This window comes from Eleutherodactylus coqui, chromosome 6, assembly GCF_035609145.1.
Source record: "Eleutherodactylus coqui strain aEleCoq1 chromosome 6, aEleCoq1.hap1, whole genome shotgun sequence".
Lineage (NCBI taxonomy): Eukaryota > Metazoa > Chordata > Amphibia > Anura > Eleutherodactylidae > Eleutherodactylus > Eleutherodactylus coqui.
Window position 1 is genome coordinate 175,783,296 of NC_089842.1, and position 18,212 is coordinate 175,801,507.

At 51.0% G+C, this 18,212-nt stretch overlaps 1 protein-coding gene across 2 annotated transcripts in view; it reads right to left on the reverse strand.

Annotated features, from left to right (window-relative positions):
• The window catches only part of PELI2 (pellino E3 ubiquitin protein ligase family member 2), a 77,037-nt gene extending 59,130 nt beyond the window's left edge, over positions 1-17,907 (reverse strand). The window contains exon 1 of one of the 2 annotated variants that reach the window (XM_066608260.1): positions 17,557-17,907. In XM_066608260.1, the coding sequence (XP_066464357.1) occupies positions 17,557-17,633 (77 nt within the window). In that variant the 5' untranslated portion in view covers positions 17,634-17,907. The remainder of the gene's footprint in view (positions 1-17,556) is intronic. The other variant, XM_066608261.1, reaches the window with a different exon arrangement.
• Positions 17,908-18,212: the final 305 nt, after the last annotated feature.

An 18,212-nucleotide genomic window follows, 5' to 3' on the forward strand; every position in this document is an offset into this window, starting at 1 on the left:
CGGAGAAGCCCAGCCCAGCCCAGCCCAGCAGCCCCGAGAAGCCTCCCAGGTAAGTGATGGGTCGGGGGGGGGCTGCCGCTGCGCCGGGCTGCGCGGGGGGGGGCTGTCGCTGCGCCGGGGGGGGGGGGCTGTCGCTGCGCCGGGGGGGGGGGGGGGGCTGTCGCTGCGCCGGGGGGGGGGGGGCTGTCGCTGCGCCGGGGGGGGGGGGCTGTGCTCGCTGCGCCGGGGGGGGGGGGGGGGGCTGTCGCTGCGCCGGGGGGGGGGGGGCTGTCGCTGCGCCGGGGGGGGGGGGGGGCTGTCGCTGCGCGGGGGGGGGGGGCTGTCGCTGCGCCGGGGGGGGGGGGGGGGCTGTCGCTGCGCCGGGGGGGGGGGGGGGGCTGTCGCTGCGCCGGGGGGGGGGGGGGCTGTCGCTGCGCCGGGGGTGGGGGGGGGGGCTGTCGCTGCGCCGGGGGGGGGGGGGGGGCTGTCGCTGCGCCGGGGGGGGGGGGGGGGCTGTCGCTGCGCCGGGGGGGGGGGGGGGCTGTCGCTGCGCCGGGGGGGGGGGGCTGTCGCTGCGCCGGGGGGGGGGGGGGCTGTCGCTGCGCCGGGGGGGGGGGTGGGGGGGGGGGGCTGTCGCTGCGCCGGGGGGGGGGGGGGGGGGGGGCTGTCGCTGCGCCGGGGGGGGGGGGGGGGGGGCTGTCGCTGCGCCGGGGGGGGGGGGGGGGGGGGCTGTCGCTGCGCCGGGGGGGGGGGGGGGGGGGGGCTGTCGCTGCGCCGGGGGGGGGGGGGGGGGGGGGCTGTCGCTGCGCCGGGGGGGGGGGGGGGGGCTGTCGCTGCGCCGGGGGGGGGGGGGGGGGGGCTGTCGCTGCGCCGGGGGGGGGGGGGGGGCTGTCGCTGCGCCGGGGGGGTGGGGGGGCTGTCGGCTGCGCCGGGGGGGGGGGGGGGGGCTGTCGCTGCGCCGGGGGGGGGGGGGGGGGCTGTCGCTGCGCCGGGGGGGGGGGGCTGTCGCTGGCGCCGGGGGGGGGGGGCTGTCGCTGCGCCGGGGGGGGGGGGGCTGTCGCTGCGCCGGGGGGGGGGGGGGGGGGCTGTCGCTAGGCCGGGGGGGGGGGGGCTGTCGCTAGGCCGGGGGGGGGGGGGCTGTCGCTAGGCCGGGGGGGGCTGTCGCTAGGGCCCGGGGGGGGGCTGTCGCTAGGCCCGGGGGGGGCTGTCGCTAGGCCGGGGGGGGCTGTCGCTAGGCCGGGGGGGGCTGCCCGCTTGTGATGGGGGGGGGCTGTCGCTAGGCCGGGGGGGGCTGCCGCTGCGCCGGGCTGCGCCGGGGGGGCTGTCGCTAGGCCGGGGGGGGCTGCCGCTAGGCCGGGGGAACTAGCGCTGGGCTCCGGAACCTAGCGCTGGGCTCCGGGGCCTTCACCTGGGCTGAGGGTCTAGCGCTGGGGAGCCGGGGGCTAGCGCCGGTTACCCCTGCTGTCTGGTCGGCGGCTGCGATGCGTCCGGTTGCCATGGAGACACAGCTGGCGGCGTCTCGGGAGCGCGCACGTCGGGCTGCAGCGAGCGACGGGGAAAGAGCCGGCGGCCATCTTGAGGAAACTTTTATAAGTTGCTGAAACGCTGGAACAGTAAGTACGAACCAGCTAGAAATGTCATTTACAGGGGGGCTTTGTAATGTATGTTTAATGGGGGGGACTGGGCAAAAAAAATAATTAACTGCTTCCTCGAGACATCTCCTTTAACAGTTCTGACTAGCGGCATGGCTCGCCGGAACTGGTGCCTCCAGGTGTCCGCTGTAAGAACAGCCTGCACCCGACGTTGTATGGAGCGGGATCCACCAGCGATCCCGCTCCATGCAAACATTTGTTCGGACAAAGGAACAAATGTACTTGCGATCAGGTTCCTGAAACGGAACCTGTTCACAAGTATGGGACCAGCTGTACATGAAAATGGTTTTTCAAAACTGAAGAACCCTTTTCTATAAAAAGGTCCTAACATCTATATCCAGCACTGGAGGTGGAGATAAACATCCTCAGGTTGGCTGTATAATGAGTGGTGATGGTCTAAAATAGTCCCTAGCCCTCCATTTATGACACTGTAGAAATACTTGACTAAAGTTCTGGCAACAGTCCAGAAAGCTGGGCTGAACCTCCGCCAGACCACATTAAAGTAGAGGATAGAACACACATTTCCATCCAACAGAACAGCCAGAAACTACACAACAGAATTACCATCCAGAAAACGTTACGCCACTTGTTTTTGCTGCAGGGATAAGGGAAACCCTGTGCATTTTATTTTTTTTACCAAAAAATATATATTTATTTTGCAGGGAAAGAGGAAATGACAACAAAGTCTGGTGTCTCTGCGAAATGCGCTCATCCAGATATAAAGCGCAGCAAACTGACCCGTTCCTGAACTCTTATGTGTCAGCAGAACGGCGCAGCGCACATAAAGGGCTTGTCTCTCTATTACAGAGATCAACAGAGGGGGGGGGGGGGGGGGGAAGAGAAATCGCTGCACATTGACCTCCAGGCTGCCTGCAGATGTCTGACAATCTGGGTTTCCGAGACGGATCTGGTAAATTCTGGTCCTTCAAATGGAAACACAGATGGGACCTGAAAGCTCTGTGGACAAAAAGACAGAAGGGGTGAAAAGCCAATATTCAAATCTCCCAACACATTGTTAGCTGAAGAGGAGGGGGGATATAAATCACAGTGATGAGACCGGACACTGCGCTCTCCATTCCAGCGTTACACTCAAGTCTCCATGTAAGGAAAGGAACATTCTGGGACTTAATAAAGGGTTAATAAAGATGAAGCCTTAAAGGCACGTCCAAACCAAGTGCAAATCTGCAACATTTCTGCAAACTGTCAAAATCAGCACAGTGCAAAAATCAGGTGCCATCACTTGACCAACAGCGCCGCGCTCACTGGAGGCCGCCGGGTATGACTTTAGAGGGAAGGCGCTTTGGAGGCTGAATTTTGCTGTAGCATTTCCATTGTGTGTAAAGAGGGTTTCAGAGGATTACATAAAAACAAATCCTATACACGCACTCCTTTTAAATCCAGCGTTACCGGTCAAGTCCCGGAAGCTGCTGCTGCGTTCATTCATTGTGCACATGACCACTCTGCAGGCACCCCTGTAGAGAAGACACATGACCATTGAGGCCATTGATTGGCTGAGCAGTTGTGTGAACTATGAACTGCACATAGCCGCTGCATTAGCTTGCAGGACTGGACCAGGAGGCCATTTAAAAGTTGAGAAGTTTTTTTTTTTTTCCTTTTTCTTTTTAAACCCCAAAAACCTACTCCAATAAAATGCACCTAACAGAGCTCAGCCTTACACGGGCGGATGGATTCCACATGCGAGAGCCCTTGCAGTGAATTCTGGCTGTGAGCCCGGCCGGTGTCCCTGCGTACCTGAATGATCTGTATTGTGGATGACCGCGCTGGCTTGCCGTTGGTCATGCCTAGTACAGTTTTTTTTCCTTAGGTGGTTTGCATTTCCCGTGCTGTCGCAAAGCGAGGACATGGGTACGTAATTAGCTGTGGGTACGTAATTAGCTGTGGGTCGGGCTTCAATAGAGGCCAGACACAGTAAAATAGAGTATGTTGCGATTTTTCCTGCACTCGCAGGAAACGCAATTCGTATTTGCAAGTGTGAGTAAAAAAGTACTGTAAATGTCTTTCGATGGCTACGTTTTGCTGCCGATCGCGGATTCCGCAATTGGAATCCACCCATGTGAGAGTCAGGCCTAAATAATGATTTTTCTTTTTTTTTCCCTCCTTTTCTTAAGGCTGCTTGCACAATGGTGGATTTGCATGGCGAGATCCAGAGCTGGATTCCACAGCAAATCCAGCTCATAGCATGCTATGAGAAAACGTGATTTCCTGCCTACGAGTGGAAATAGATTGCAAGTTGCCGCTCGCGGGGGAGAAATCGCATCATGCTGCCATTTTGTGCGGTCTACACAAGACTGGCTTCCATTGAAGTCAATGGAAGCTGTCCGTCCCGCGGCCACTCTGCAATCATCATTGCAGAACGCCGTGGCTGCCATGACCATTGCTATAGCGACGGCGCGACGTCCTCTGTACTGAGGGGCTCTGGCCGGTACATTCACAGCAGAGGAGAAGACTGGCGAGCGGTAAACTGGAGTCTCCTGGTCGAGCGCGTCTTTGGGAATTCCACATGCGGGGTCCGACCCACCATGTGCAGGTGCCCTAAGAGTCCTTCCCTCTCTTTTATTGCTTATAGCAGTCATCTGCAGCGAAACTGCAACTCCCAGGAGCCTCAGTAGAACAGACTGGGAGTTGCACTTCCACAAGAGCTGCAGGCTGCTGGCCACAAGTTTTGCAGATTATGTTACAATCTGTAGAATCCACTAATATCTGTGTCTATATAATTTTTGCTCAGGTCTCAAGAAAAAGGCCAGAGACATTAAAAGTGGTCATGAACGTTGGACAACCATGTAATGTGAATGGGGACCTCCTGACCCTCACCAGATGGCAGATGACAGGGGAAAGAAGGGTCAGGCACCTTGGATTTCAATAGGTCTGAGCTTTTTGTTCTCAAGGGAGATAACCCACCATATGAAGAGTCTGGCAGCAGCTTCTCTCCCTCCGCTGTAAACACAAATGCTTGGCCAAGCATGCATGTGTACGGGGAGGAACAGGTGGAAAGCGGATTGAAGGGGGGAGTCCGAGAGTTTGGACATTTTATTTCATTGATGACCTATTCTCAGGAAGAAAAAAAAATTAAAAAAAAAAAAAAAAAAAAAGGCCTGAATAGATGATCAGTGGGGTGTGCTGCTCAGGATCCCAACAACCATCTGATTTCCCAATGCAGCCAATGTGGTCAGAGATGTCAATTGAACCAGCATCTGCTTCCAGCACTGACCACATTAACAGTTGTACCAGGAAATTAGACGATTGGTAAAGAACCCGAGTGGTGGGCCACCCGATCATCTATTGATGACCTATCCTACAGGGCCATTTAAGCTACTGCTGGACCAGATTCCGCACATGGGAGGCCCGCATCGGATTCCGGCTGTGAGCCCGGTTGGTGACTCTGCGTACTTGCTATTAATGTATTGCGAATCACTGCAGCGGCCCACAGGCAGTCATGCGCAGTACAGTTTTTTTTTTGTTTAATTGTATTTCCCATATCGTCGCTTAGCGATAATGCAGGTACCCACAGCCCATACTAAATCTTAACAGTATGGGCTCCTGGTTGGACGGCTTACATAGACATCAGTGGAGGCCGTTCGAGTGGATTATGGGGCAAAATAGAGCACGCTACGATTTTTTTTTCCTCACTCACAAAATATGCAATTTGTATCCACGAGTAAATTTAAAAAAAAACAAACAAAAAAAAAAAAACGGAAGTTTGTGCCTTTTAATACTCAAGCTTTGCCTGCAAGGACAGTGGTCCTGGAATCAGCAATCCACATCCCCCATGTGGGCTTACATAGGACGATTATTGTGCAATGTCAGTTTGAGCAAAAAAAACAAAAAATAAATAAAAAAAATTATATATATATATATATATATATATATATATATATATATATGAGAGTCGCTGGATCGTTGACGTTTTGCTGTGTCTAAATGTGAAGCGCTGAGCAAGAAGCCAGCGGTGATCTGCCTGTTTAAATGCCCTGCACAAGCGCTGACAACTAGTGGTGACGTCACCCGCCTGTGCAGTCGTTTAGCTGACAGTCGTCCGTGTGAATTGGGCATTGGACAGGTCATCAATAGAAGTCCCGGACTACTACAAAGTCTGATGCATCAGAAGAAATAGCCATCAGCTGTTGGCCAAACACTTATTCGGCCATCTGAGGTATGTGGCCATCTAAAATGGGTAGTCCGGGACTTCTATTGATGACCTGTCCAACGCCGGCTAAAGGACTGCACAGGAAGAGACCACTGCCAGACATCTCTAGCGGTGTCCTTGATGTCAATGAATGGGTGGGGGCGTACCAGGAAACCCCCATACACGTTATACTGGGATTCGATTGGTCATCTAAGTATAGGCAGGTGCCTGGGAACCACTCGTCTTCCTATATTTCACCATGCTGACTGCTAGCTAACATCTATAAAAGTTAGCTTTAACCTTAGAAACAGTCAAAAAGTTGTCCAGAAGGCCTAAAACAGTCTCCACCAAACTCCCAAATCTCAAGGACGCCTGGACCGCCACATGTGAATAAGCCGCTATGGTGATGGCTATAGCACAAGGAGCTCAATTCATAAAAATGGCTATCAAGCAGCTGCATCAGCTTTCCCAGAACGCAGCCAATAAAGCTCATTCATAGAACAAAACCAGTGTCATAAAACACATTAGCTTATCCAGACCAGTCTCTTTAGCAATGAAGCTGTTAACAAGCCTCTCAGAGGAACAATTTTCAGTCTTATTAGCTCCCAACTGTATTATTTACACTGATAATTATAAAATTGGCCCAACACCATGCGCAATTACTATGATACTTCTGGGCCATAAAACAAAGTCAATTACCTTAATCCCCAGAGAATATGATTATCCTGTTGGAAACCAAATGTCTTGAAGGTTTTGGAAGATTTTGATTTCTTGAGCTCAAGCATTACAATATTAAGTGTGGTGCAATTCTAGACACATTGATTGCTCCTGCCCGGTACCTTGGGAAAACCAAACCCCACTATGTGTAGACTTCACCACATCAAGAGTTTGACCAGTCGGAATCAGAGTCAACCAATCAACTGGTTGTGCAAACTTTTCCATCAGCCACATGTCGGATTAAACCAGCCAATGACGGAGGATTGCAGTTGACCAGCGATCACACCCTGCACTTGCATGAACGCTCAATAGGACATCACACTCCGCCATTGCAAACAATCGTCACGTTGAAATTCCCAAATGGTTGGCCAAAGTAGCCAAAATTAGGCGACTTCTTTTATGTGTATGAGCAGATCTAGAAGTGTGTTTTTTGTTTTAAGCCAAACCCAGAACTATAAGCCAAAGAGAACTATAAAGGAAGGACGACCTCTCCTACCTGCTGGCTTAAACATGGACGAAAAACTGCGTGTGAAACCATCTGAAAAGGGGTATATTAAAGAAGAAAGCCAAACTGTGGTCCCCAACAGCAGCAGGTCTACACATCCAGAACAAAATAAGAGTTGTGGAATTGCCTCGGCTATTCCCGTCAACCCTGCTGAAGTGACTAGAGTGGCACTACACATGCACAGCCAACACTCAGTTTACTGCTTGGTACAGGAGTGACTGGTAGCAGGGCAAATGGGAGCCCCTTGTTCAGGCCCCCACCATCTATCAGTTTATATCTATCCAGTGGATGGGTGAAAAATGCAAAAAGCTGACCCTTTCCAGAATACTACTCTAAGAACTCTATAGTCATTAAAAAAAAAAAAAAAAAAAAAATTTAATTATGTCCCCCGGGGCAGACATTTATATTTCTTGCCCTGAAATACAGCGAAAGTGCAGATCAAAGTTGTATTGTCGACTAAAAAAAAAAAAAAAAAAAAAACACAAACAAAAAACAGCAATTGCTGTTGGAGATTTTACTTTTCTACCCCATTCAGGGATCAGGAAAGGGGAATCCTTGTGGCCAAACGAGTCCATCTCAGAATGGAGCCAAACAGCTCCAAAAGCTGCACCCATTGACTATAATGGGGTCCGTTTGGTTTCTGCCCAGCTTTTGGATAGAAGAAAAAAGTGCTGTCTTCAGTGCTTTTGCTTCCTGTACTTTGAGTCGAATCTGCGATGGTACCTCCGACAGAACGCTCCAACGTAGGTGTGAAACCACCTTACAGTTTACAACACAAAGTTCATTTAGTTAAAGTAACTACACCAATATACAGCCACCCATAGACTAGTGCCTTATTACGCAGGACGATAACAGCCATTTAAATGGCCTTTACATCTACCATGGGCCTGTGTATGGGAGGAAAATCCTTTTTATAGCGCATCCATACTCCACAGCGCTGTACACCATGTGATATTAGGTTCAGACTGCAGATGTCAATAGGATTTGAACGCAGGACCACAACGCTGCAAAACAGTGCTAACCACTGAGCCAAGTCACATTACATTGTGTAATGTCCACAACCCAAAAGCGCAGCACACGTTTACACAGGCGATAAGAGCTGCACCCAGGATTCTTGTACACAACCCGCCCGTGTGCTGGCCGACACGTGGGACACCGCACATTGCATGTTCTATTCCCGTGTCACACTCCCACAAGACTAGGACACGCAGCCATTTTTTAAAGACCATCGATCCAAGTGAAATATCACTTAGGTGCATGCACCCACTCAAGCAAACAGTTTTGTTTCCCGTGCGCATTCCATCCATATCGCAATCAGCCGGAACTCACATTACAATATTGCCCATGTGAATAAGCCCTAAAGTGCTGTGCTATACTGTCTGACAAAATGCCATGCAGACACTTCCATTTTTCCATTGTTTGGCTTCTATAAGGCCGTGGTCGCACAAACGGGTCAGATTCCACCTGCGGACATCCGCAGTGGAAGACCTGCAAATGATCAAGGGAACTAACTAGGTATGTGTGCTGGTTTCTGCACAGATGTACCCGTATGGACAGCATATCTTAAATTGCAAGCAGGGAATGACATGTGGAAGTAGCCCAACATTGCCCAGGCGACATTTTCTAGTGCCATCGTTGTGAAGGCTGTTCAGAGAGTCAGTCTCTCTGGTGGGATCATGCTGTGAAGAGTTTGTGGGCGCCATTTACAACATCATTGGCTATACACGGCTGCACACGTCTCCTCACACATTCTAGGTGCTCTCCTTAGGGCTCATGTCCAGAGCACACAGATTCCATGCAGGGAATCCCCACTGCCCGCAGCCAGCGAGCATATTTACCCATTTTTTCCCGAGCAGCGGCGTTCGCACAGCTCCCTCCACTTCTGTGTTTGCTGTAATGCGTATGGTCTTCACAGCTCGCCGTTTAACATGCGCAGTACAGTTGTTTTTTTAATCTCCTGCTTTCCCGCACAACGTCCGCGGTGTCAGCTGCGGGTATGCCACGGATCCAATGGCTTCCATTGACTTCAACAGAAGCTTGTCCGTGCGGGATCCGCACAAAAATGGAGCATGCTGCGATTTGTTTTCAGGACCAAAAGGTCCGCAAATCAAATCCGCATGTTTTAATCCATTTCCGGACACTCATGCATCTCTATAGGCAGCTTGATTTGCAGATCACCTGCACGGATTCCGCAAGTCAAATTTGCCCGTGGACATTGGGCCTTAAGGAGTGATAATACCCCTCCCGACACACATCACAGGCCTCTCACTAGCCAAACCAGGATCCTACTGCACACTGATGAGCGGCAAACATACAGAAACAGCTGTCTGTGTATGGATTCTGGCTTGTTTTCTATTCCCAATCATTGTTGCATAGACCTGTATTAAAAGGGGTCGAGCTTGCAGGAATGCTGACATCTAATAGGCGTCACTGCAGACATATTATTGCGACTTCCTTAATTTGCCCGCACACAACCGGGTCAGATTCCGCATGCGGGATCCTGCAGCGAAATTCGACCAGGTGCTCGGCCGGTGACCCCTGAGTATCTGTCCGCATTCTTCTTTTCTGTACTGCGCATGTGCCAGCGCAGTACAGATAATGCTGCACCATAGCTAGGCGATAAGGTAGATCCCGCAATGATGATTGCGGAAGGACCTCGGGACGAGCAGCTTCCATTGACTTCAATGGAAGCCATCCACGCGGAATCTGCTTTAAAAAGGTGCAATTGATTTATGCTCGTGGACAGCAAAAAGCAGTTTTACATACCAAGCTATAGACGGTATTTGCTGCGAAATCTGGAGGCGGACACCCACTCCGGATTCCGCAATGCAAATCTGGCTGCATGCAGGCGACCTTTTATGCATATATTTTCCAGAGGAGCATGCATGGCCTTACAAGTCACCTTCTAGGTGCTCTCCCTCATGGAGCAACGCTACCCCTCCTGACTCACATCACATGCCTCTCACTAGCCAAGCCAGAATCCAACTGCACACTGATGAGGAGCAAACACCCCGAAACGACTGTCTGTATGGATTATGGATTCTGGCTTGATTTTCAATTCTCAATCATTGTTATAAAGCTTGTCTAAAGAGTCGACCATTGACTTGCAGGAATGCTGCCACCCAATAGGTGGCGCTGCAGAGGTATTGTTCCATCTTCATTATTTGTATATTTCCCAGAGGAGCAAGCATGGCCTTGTAAGCCTCCTCACTCACCTCCTAGGTGCTCTCCTTAAGGAGAGTGGATAGCTTCCCAACCCACATCATACTGAATCATGCAGGATGTGAGCTCCATAATGTATCCCTGGTGGTATAGCACTACCCTGTAATCCACCATGCCCATGTTGCTAAACCTTCTGTGAATGCCAGGGGAGAAGATATGCGAGTGGTATCCCGTTTCTCCATCTATAGCTCACATTTCCCAGGAGGCTGCAAAAGTTCTACAAGGAGCGAGGGGAAAAAAAACAAAAAAAAACAAAAACCACTTCATTCACTCCCAAACATTATCCGGAAGCAGGCAGAGAAAGAATTGGCCATGTATCCGCATGGCAGTGCAAGTCTACTCCCAGCACAGGGCAAGTGAGGGTGTGTGCCACCCGACTAGCATCCATCGCTGAACAATGCAGCAGCCATCTGCAGCGTTATTTATGACCAGCTTTGCTCCACGCTATTTATAAGCAGAGCTACATTTAGCGCAAGCGAGAGCTGCCAACCACTTGACTATCTTCGTGCAGATGGGCAGCTCTATATTCGGTCATTGCAGTGTTTGCTGGGTACCCGGCTCTGGAATGGTACAGAACGTGGCAAATCTGGAATCTTTCATTCCAGAAAGGAGTGGGGGGCGCCCTGCGATGCCAACGTTACACGTGAAGATGCTGCTCCTCCAGAGTGGGAGCATTAGTCAGCACCCAGATGACTAGCGCCTGACTAATGAGGACAGCTATATTTAGTGCCGTTTGGGGTTATTCTAGTGATACAGAGTCCAGGAACACACAGACATTTCCGTGTGCGGCTGAACAATGGGCAGCAGAGAACGCGGGGAGCTCCAGTGGACGGACAGGTCACAAGGACCACACCGCAGAAGTACAGTATATCCAATTCAATGAGTCTGAAGTGCTGGGAACCAGAAGCCATGTATGCTCAGGCTGAAACAGTCAGCAGCCAGGCATGTGCCGTACAACTTCAAGGGAAACTCCGGGAAAACCCTGCACGCCACCACACAAGGACTCAACACATTAAAGATCCGTTCCATGCACTGTGCCTCGAGGCCAATTTCATGCAGGCGACTGCAATATCGGGCTGTAAAATTCAATGGGGTTCATATTTGTGCGTCTCACAATGCACACATCTTGTGCGCACCTATATACACAGGGGAGGCGACAAAAGGGTAGTTGGTGGGGATCTCATCACGGATACCCCCACTGATCCCCTTTACTGTTGGCTCATTGAGGAGGAGATTGAATGAAGCGGCGGTAGCACACATCTTCTACAACACTACCGGAGATACAGTGCAAGCGCTTGGCTATTTCCATTGGCCCCCTTGAAATTAATAAAGCGAGTGGAAAAAAAAAAAAAAAAGGGGAAAAAATCCACAGAAAGCAGCCATATACTTACTGATAGAACAGCAGGTATATACACACCACAGATCCCTCGACATGCAGACACCCAGAATAATAAAAGGAGGAGCGTTGCACCGGTGCAAGATACTGATGAACAGCCACTCACAACCCTTCTTAGGCCGGTTTGACAAGGGCGACAAAAATCACCCGATTTTCTTGCGATGCGACGCTACAAATCGCACGTATGTGAAGCCCATGCTTTACAATGGGTTCGTTTTACATTAACGATGTTTTGTAGGCTGCTACATTGCGAGAAAATAAAATTGCGTGTTGCCAAATATTACCAAGGTTTTGTAGCCCAAGGTTCCCTATGGAGCCTTCCTATGTGTTGGACCGCACTAAAAAGCGGTTTTCGTGCGGTACGACGCAACTTTTACAGTAGCTACTCATTGAATGGCTGCTATTGGTTCTTGAGTGTCACTGCTCAGCCAATGAGAGCAAGCGCTTCCTGAAGTCTGCCAGGGACCTCAAGAGAGATGCGACAGAACCGGACAGCACCTCTTATATAGCTATTACTTATATTTCAAGCCCCGTTGAAAATCCCTGCATAAGAGTGCTACAAAGGCGCTCGTAGCGACACAAAATCACGAAATTGCACAGAACACCGATGCGATTTTGGTGCGATTTCCTCACGGCGATATCGCTGTCGTGTGAAAGAGGCCCTATACTGAGGGGAGGGCTGCTTAGTACTTATTCCTGCACAAATACAGGATGTCCGACCCCATAGTACATGTAGTGCACCATGCAGGCTTACAGCCTATTAATGACTCCATATTTCAATCCAGCGGGCTGTGTTGCACCCCACAGGTGAACACTGGCGCCCTGGGGTGCGACTGCCACTCCCTTCAATCTACACATCACTGTGGGTGCAACAATGAGTAGAGGGAGACACAGGACCCCCGTTCTTGGGCTCAAGGTTGGGACCCCCACTGATCAGACGTATCACTTGTCCTATGGATAGGTGATAAAGTCAATTGTAGCATCAGCCCTTTAAAAATGGTTGTCCAACAAAAATAAACTATCCTCTATCCCGAATAAGGCACAAGTATCTGATCGATGGGGGTCCGACCATTGGATTCCCCACCGATCAAGAGAACTGGAATGAACGGAGCAGCGCTGACCCCTGCACATCCGTTTCAATGGGACTGCCAGAGATGGATAGATACGATCACCCTCTCCGTTCAGGACCTCCGCTGTCATGATGGTGGGGAGGGGCGTAGCCATTAGACCTCCATGGATCAGAAAGTCAACTTTTAATGAGACCTGCCCTAGACTTAGCACACCACAGTATCAGGTTTGCCCAGAGTGTTAGTTTAAGGATAGGTTCCCACAGGACAGAATTGCTGTTGAATTTCCGTGGATTCCACAGTATCTCCGCATCCAAAACAGAGTCCAAATCCACATCGCTGGACTTAGACTTGAATTCAGCTGCATGTCTGCAACCGATTTCACAAGATACAGCGTTCCTCCTCACCTCCGAAGTATTCGCTCTCAATGCATCCCAGTGTCAGACGGCCTCTAGCGAGCACCGCGCCGCTGGTCAGGGGGTTTCTAAGATTACGAAATAGACGACCTACCCTAAGGATAGGCCATCAATACCAGATTAGTGATGGTCCGCCAAATCAGACCCCCTACCAAACAGCTGCTTGAAGAGGCTGTGGCACTTGTGTGAGCGTCGCAGGCCTGTAATGTTAGGTTCAGCAGTCACGTTGGCCCAAGAGCAGCTCAACCCCATTTAAGTGAATATGATTGAGCCGCTGTACCGGGTACAGCCACCATGAAGTGTACAGTCAGTCGCTTAGTGACGTGCGTATAAACGGCGCACATATGTAATGTCATTATGTACAGCGCTTATTACACACCCATAAAGAATAGGGCTCCATCGTATATAATACGCAGTAAAATAAAAGATGCTGCGTTCTTTATTACACAATGTATATACGCAAATGTGAATAGATTAATGAAAACCAATGTACTTTCATTGACTCCATTCACCGTGTATTATGCGCGCGCAATACATAATTAAGTTACGCTTGTGTGAACGGACCTCAAGGAAAACCTTGTCACTGTAACCACTGTGTATCAAAATAAAAGATCAGCAGTTACCCACACCTACCCGACCCCGTTTGCCCACCATCGACTCCGGTCTCCACTGTTTACAGCCAACTGTGATGGCCCATACACCTGCTGCAGCAGCCAACGACAGTGATCGGCCATGATCGCTGATCGCCTTCATTGGCTGCTGCAGCTTGTTTGTAAGCGGGCTCAGCATGCAAACTGACATCACAGGGAGACCAGAGGCAGCAGCAGAAGAGCGGGAAGATAGGAGTAGCTGCTGATTTTTTATTTTAAAGTATGGGGACCCGTTGAGGTTTCCCTTAACTCAGTGGAATCCGGCCCTGGCAGCGTCCGCACATACCTGCTTTCTTAATTGAAATTTCATCTCTACTGTGGATGGTCCGCACGGCTCGCCGTCGGACATTGTTTTTTTTTCTTTTTCAACTCTTGCTTTTCCCGCAGTATCCGCAGCCCGTTTGCAATATCAATTTCGGACGGGTCACAGGCCACACAGCTTCCATTAACTTCCATGAAAGCCATCCGCGCGGACTCCTTACCGTATCTTCTACTCACCGATCTTCTCCTGGCTCCTCCAGTCCCCTGGGTTACCTCACCTCCAGCCGGCCGGATCCTCCTCTTGTTTTGGAGCATCCATTAGATGCAGTTCACTTCCTGCAGAGCAGTGAATGCCGAGTTCTCAGCACCCTGCTTTAGCGCGCATGCGCGATATCTCGCCACTAGTGTTGCATATAGTATATGAAACACTAGCAGCGAGACATTGCACATACGCAGTTGTGCTAGAGCATGCTGACGAGGATTCGGCATTCCCTGCTAGGCAGTGAACGCTATATCATTAGTAACCAGGTACACTAACCTGCAGGAAGCAGAATGCTGGCAATGTACGCTTCGGCACAGGAAGAGGAAGATCCGGTCGGCTGTAGGTGATGTGACTCAGGGGATTGGAGGAGCCAGGAGATCGGTGAGGTGAAGATCTGGTAAGAAGACTTCTTAAGAAGTATAGGCAAGTATAGAATCTTTTTTTCCTTTGATGACAGGACCCCTTTCATATAACTTAGGGTCCTTAAGGTACCTTTATACAAGGCAACGATCGCCTGACTTTTAACAGTGAATTCAGGCAATAGTCGTTCCGTGTACACTTGGTCACCGACAGGACAATAAGCGAGACATTTCTTGATGGAGTTGCTTAATTTTTAGCTCACCTAAAAACCAAGTGACCATCGGCCTAAATAAACAGGCAGTTCATCTATGAACGACTGCCTGTTTACAGTGAATGGAGGCTGGTGGCCAGGAGATTATTGGCCCGCTCCGCCTCCAATCACTGAACCTCTATGCTCCTGAAAAGTCATAGTTAGTGGCATGGTAGCCGCACACTCATGCACTAGACAGTCATCTCATGATAGGTACATTTACACGGAATGATCTTTTAAAAAAAAAAAAAAAAAAAGAAAAAAAATTGTTGGATCTTACGAAGTTGAAGAATAATCGTTCAGTGTGAACACGGCCAAAGATTGAACGAGACGATAATTCATTCACTTACCCATTCATTGTATATAGGTATTAAAAAAAAAAAAAAAAAAGTGGGGGGCTTAAAGTGAGCAAAAATTAAAAAAAAATTTTTTTTTTTTTTTAAATACGCAGAAACTGCCCGCAGCGGAATCCGCCCCTGTGCCCGGCTGGCATCCGCGCGCACCTCTATTTTCTTTTCTGTACTACAGATGGTCCGTACGGCTCTCCATTGAACATGCACACTGCGGATTTTTTTCTTCTTCAAACTCCTGCGTTTCCTGCGGAATTCACGGCCTGTCCGCAATGTCAATTACGGACGGGTGTGGATCGGACGGCATCCATCGACTTCAATGGAAGCTGTCCGTGCGGAGCCCGCAGGACAATGGAGCATGCTGCGATCTTTCATCCGCGAGCAGAAGCCGCAATTGGTTTCCGCTGGTGTGAATGAAGAATCGTTTTTGCATAGCATGCTATAGGCGGCATTTGCTGCAGAATCCGGAGGCGGTCGCCCTCTCTGGATTTCAAAACTAAAATCCGCCCGTGTGCATTCACCCTAAAAGGAAACATTGTTGCAACGATTACTTGCTCCACGCGAAAAACCTTTAAACCGGGCTCACACAAGCGCAAGTCTACCGCATGTACATCAAATACATTATCTTATGGTTTTTCGCTCACATTTACGTGTATCCATTGCGTAATACGCCAGCGCAAAAAAGAACGCAGCATGTTGTATTACGCGAGAGAGAGAGAGAGAGAGAACCCATTGTTCCCCATCAACGCCACCCATGCGCAATTCCATTGTAGATACGTGCTGTTACAATGTGACAGCGCGGGAAATGTAGACAAAAAAAAGACAGCACATGACAGCGTGCATTAGATACGCCGTCATGCGCAGTACAACATCGCTGCCATACGCGGCGAAAGGCCGGCTCCACAGCAGTAACACCCTGCGTGACTCTCACAGCGTTTTACGCCCGGCCTAAGTTTTTGGTATCTCAGTACATCAGTAACACTCGGGCACCATCACTGCCAAGTCCACTGCCTAGCAGACAATGCCCTCCAATCACAGGGTGACATTTTTGCAACAAAGTAGCAAACAAGAGGCCCAACAATCACTCAATTGTATCATTTTCCTAAAGATAACAGTGAGGCCTAACCATATCGGGAGTGTCACGCTGACAAACTCCGCTCTGCTACACGTGAACATTACACGATTGTCTCCTATGAAAGGTCGTCATACGGGGACGGCACTGAGCCGCGACCAGGCGGTATCTCACGGTTGCTGGCAGCGACGGCGGAGAAGGCTGCTAACACTACATAGGCCTGCAGGAATATAAACAAGGGCCGAGCGCTGCCTGCGCCAGCAGGCTCACCGCCGCTCGTTACCAGGCAGCTCGTTGGCTGGAACTGCGGCCCTGCAGGGGTTAATGGAAGGAGTTTACAGAACACGCTGTGGCTGCCAGCGCTGCGACAATGTCAGCTACAAGAGGTGTGCGGAGAAATAAACCCAGCCCTGGGCTAGAAGAAGAGCAGGACTACCGTAGACTGGCACAGCTGCTGCAGAACCCCTTTGCTACCAGTCATCAACAGGACTCGGACATCTACCAGGCAACACTGCACCCATAGACGAGCGCCAAGGGGTACAATGATCATCACATTCCACGGAAGAGCGCCAGGCCCGATGCCCAGTGTAACAGTTGGAGTGGCACAATGCAACTTTTTACGTGTCGCTCAAAAGACCGTCCCGCAGACGCCTCGAGAAAAGTTACGGCAAACTTCGCCAACGAAGAAAAAAAACTCAGTACACAAAGCGACGGTCGATGCGCAACTCCAAGGTCCGTCGCTGGTGATGAACGCGAGAACACCTCATCTATTAAACCTAAAAAGCGTGCGCGACCGAACCGCCATCAACTACAACTTTGACGCCTTCGGACTCGGCCGCGCTCCATTTAAACTTTGCTTTTGACAGATGAGCCGGTTATCACGTTTAAAAGCTTTGACAGACACGAAAAAAAAGGTGCGACACAAGTGCGATCGCACGCGGAACCGCGATTGTACATAGTTCCTCGTCTTCTGTAAACTTTCCCGTAATTATTTCTAGCAGCAGTCAGAGCAACTTTGGCGCCACGAGCAACGCAAAAAATACGAGTATGGGCTAAAAACTCATCCAGAAAAAAATTCTGCGCCAAAGTTGGCCGTACGGTTGGTTTTTTACCATAGAAGTCACGAGATTGTCTAAGAATAATAATATTGTAGATCCAAAGTAGCAGAATGACACAAAGGGCGAACAGCGGTGACATCACACCCCAGCTGGGAGAAGTGGGTCACACACACATGGCCCCCGCACAGCACTCACCCCAGCACCACCAGCTCCCCGTACTTGATGGACTCCTTGTTGGGGGCGCAGTGCTCCTCCTGACTCGGGGAAAACATGGAGGATCCCCCGTGAGCGGCCACAATCCCCTCCACAATCGCTAACGCAACCCCCCGGGGAGCTGCTCGGCCGACTTCATAGAGAGACCTGGGCGAATCCTCGGCAGCAGTGGCGCAGATACTTCTCAGCAGCCCAACCGCCCGTCCCGGTAACGGCCAACCCGGGCCAGACCACTCCACAGGTCACGGGGGTGCGCGAAGCCTAACGCCCAGCGCTCGGTGCGGCGTCTCCTCAGATACAGGCTGCTCCCGCTACCCGTACAAGATGCTGCTGCCCCCTCCTCCTCTGCTCCCCGCCCTCCTGCTCTGAGGCTGCGAATGACTCGCCAGAGCGACCTCCTTCCTCCTCCCCCTCCAGACAACAAATGGAACCCCGCTGCTCTCCAAGTGCCGTGGCAACAGGACACCGGATTACCCGCGGGGGGCGGAAGGGCCGCGGCCTCCTCGCATCCCCTCGCACCGTCCCCTCCGCTGCTTATTTCAGCCCTACTGCCGCCTAATACGCCTCTAATAATCCTTGCTGCATTGTATTAAATGCGTCGTTGACACATAACACGAGATTGATTTGTTCCGCATCAC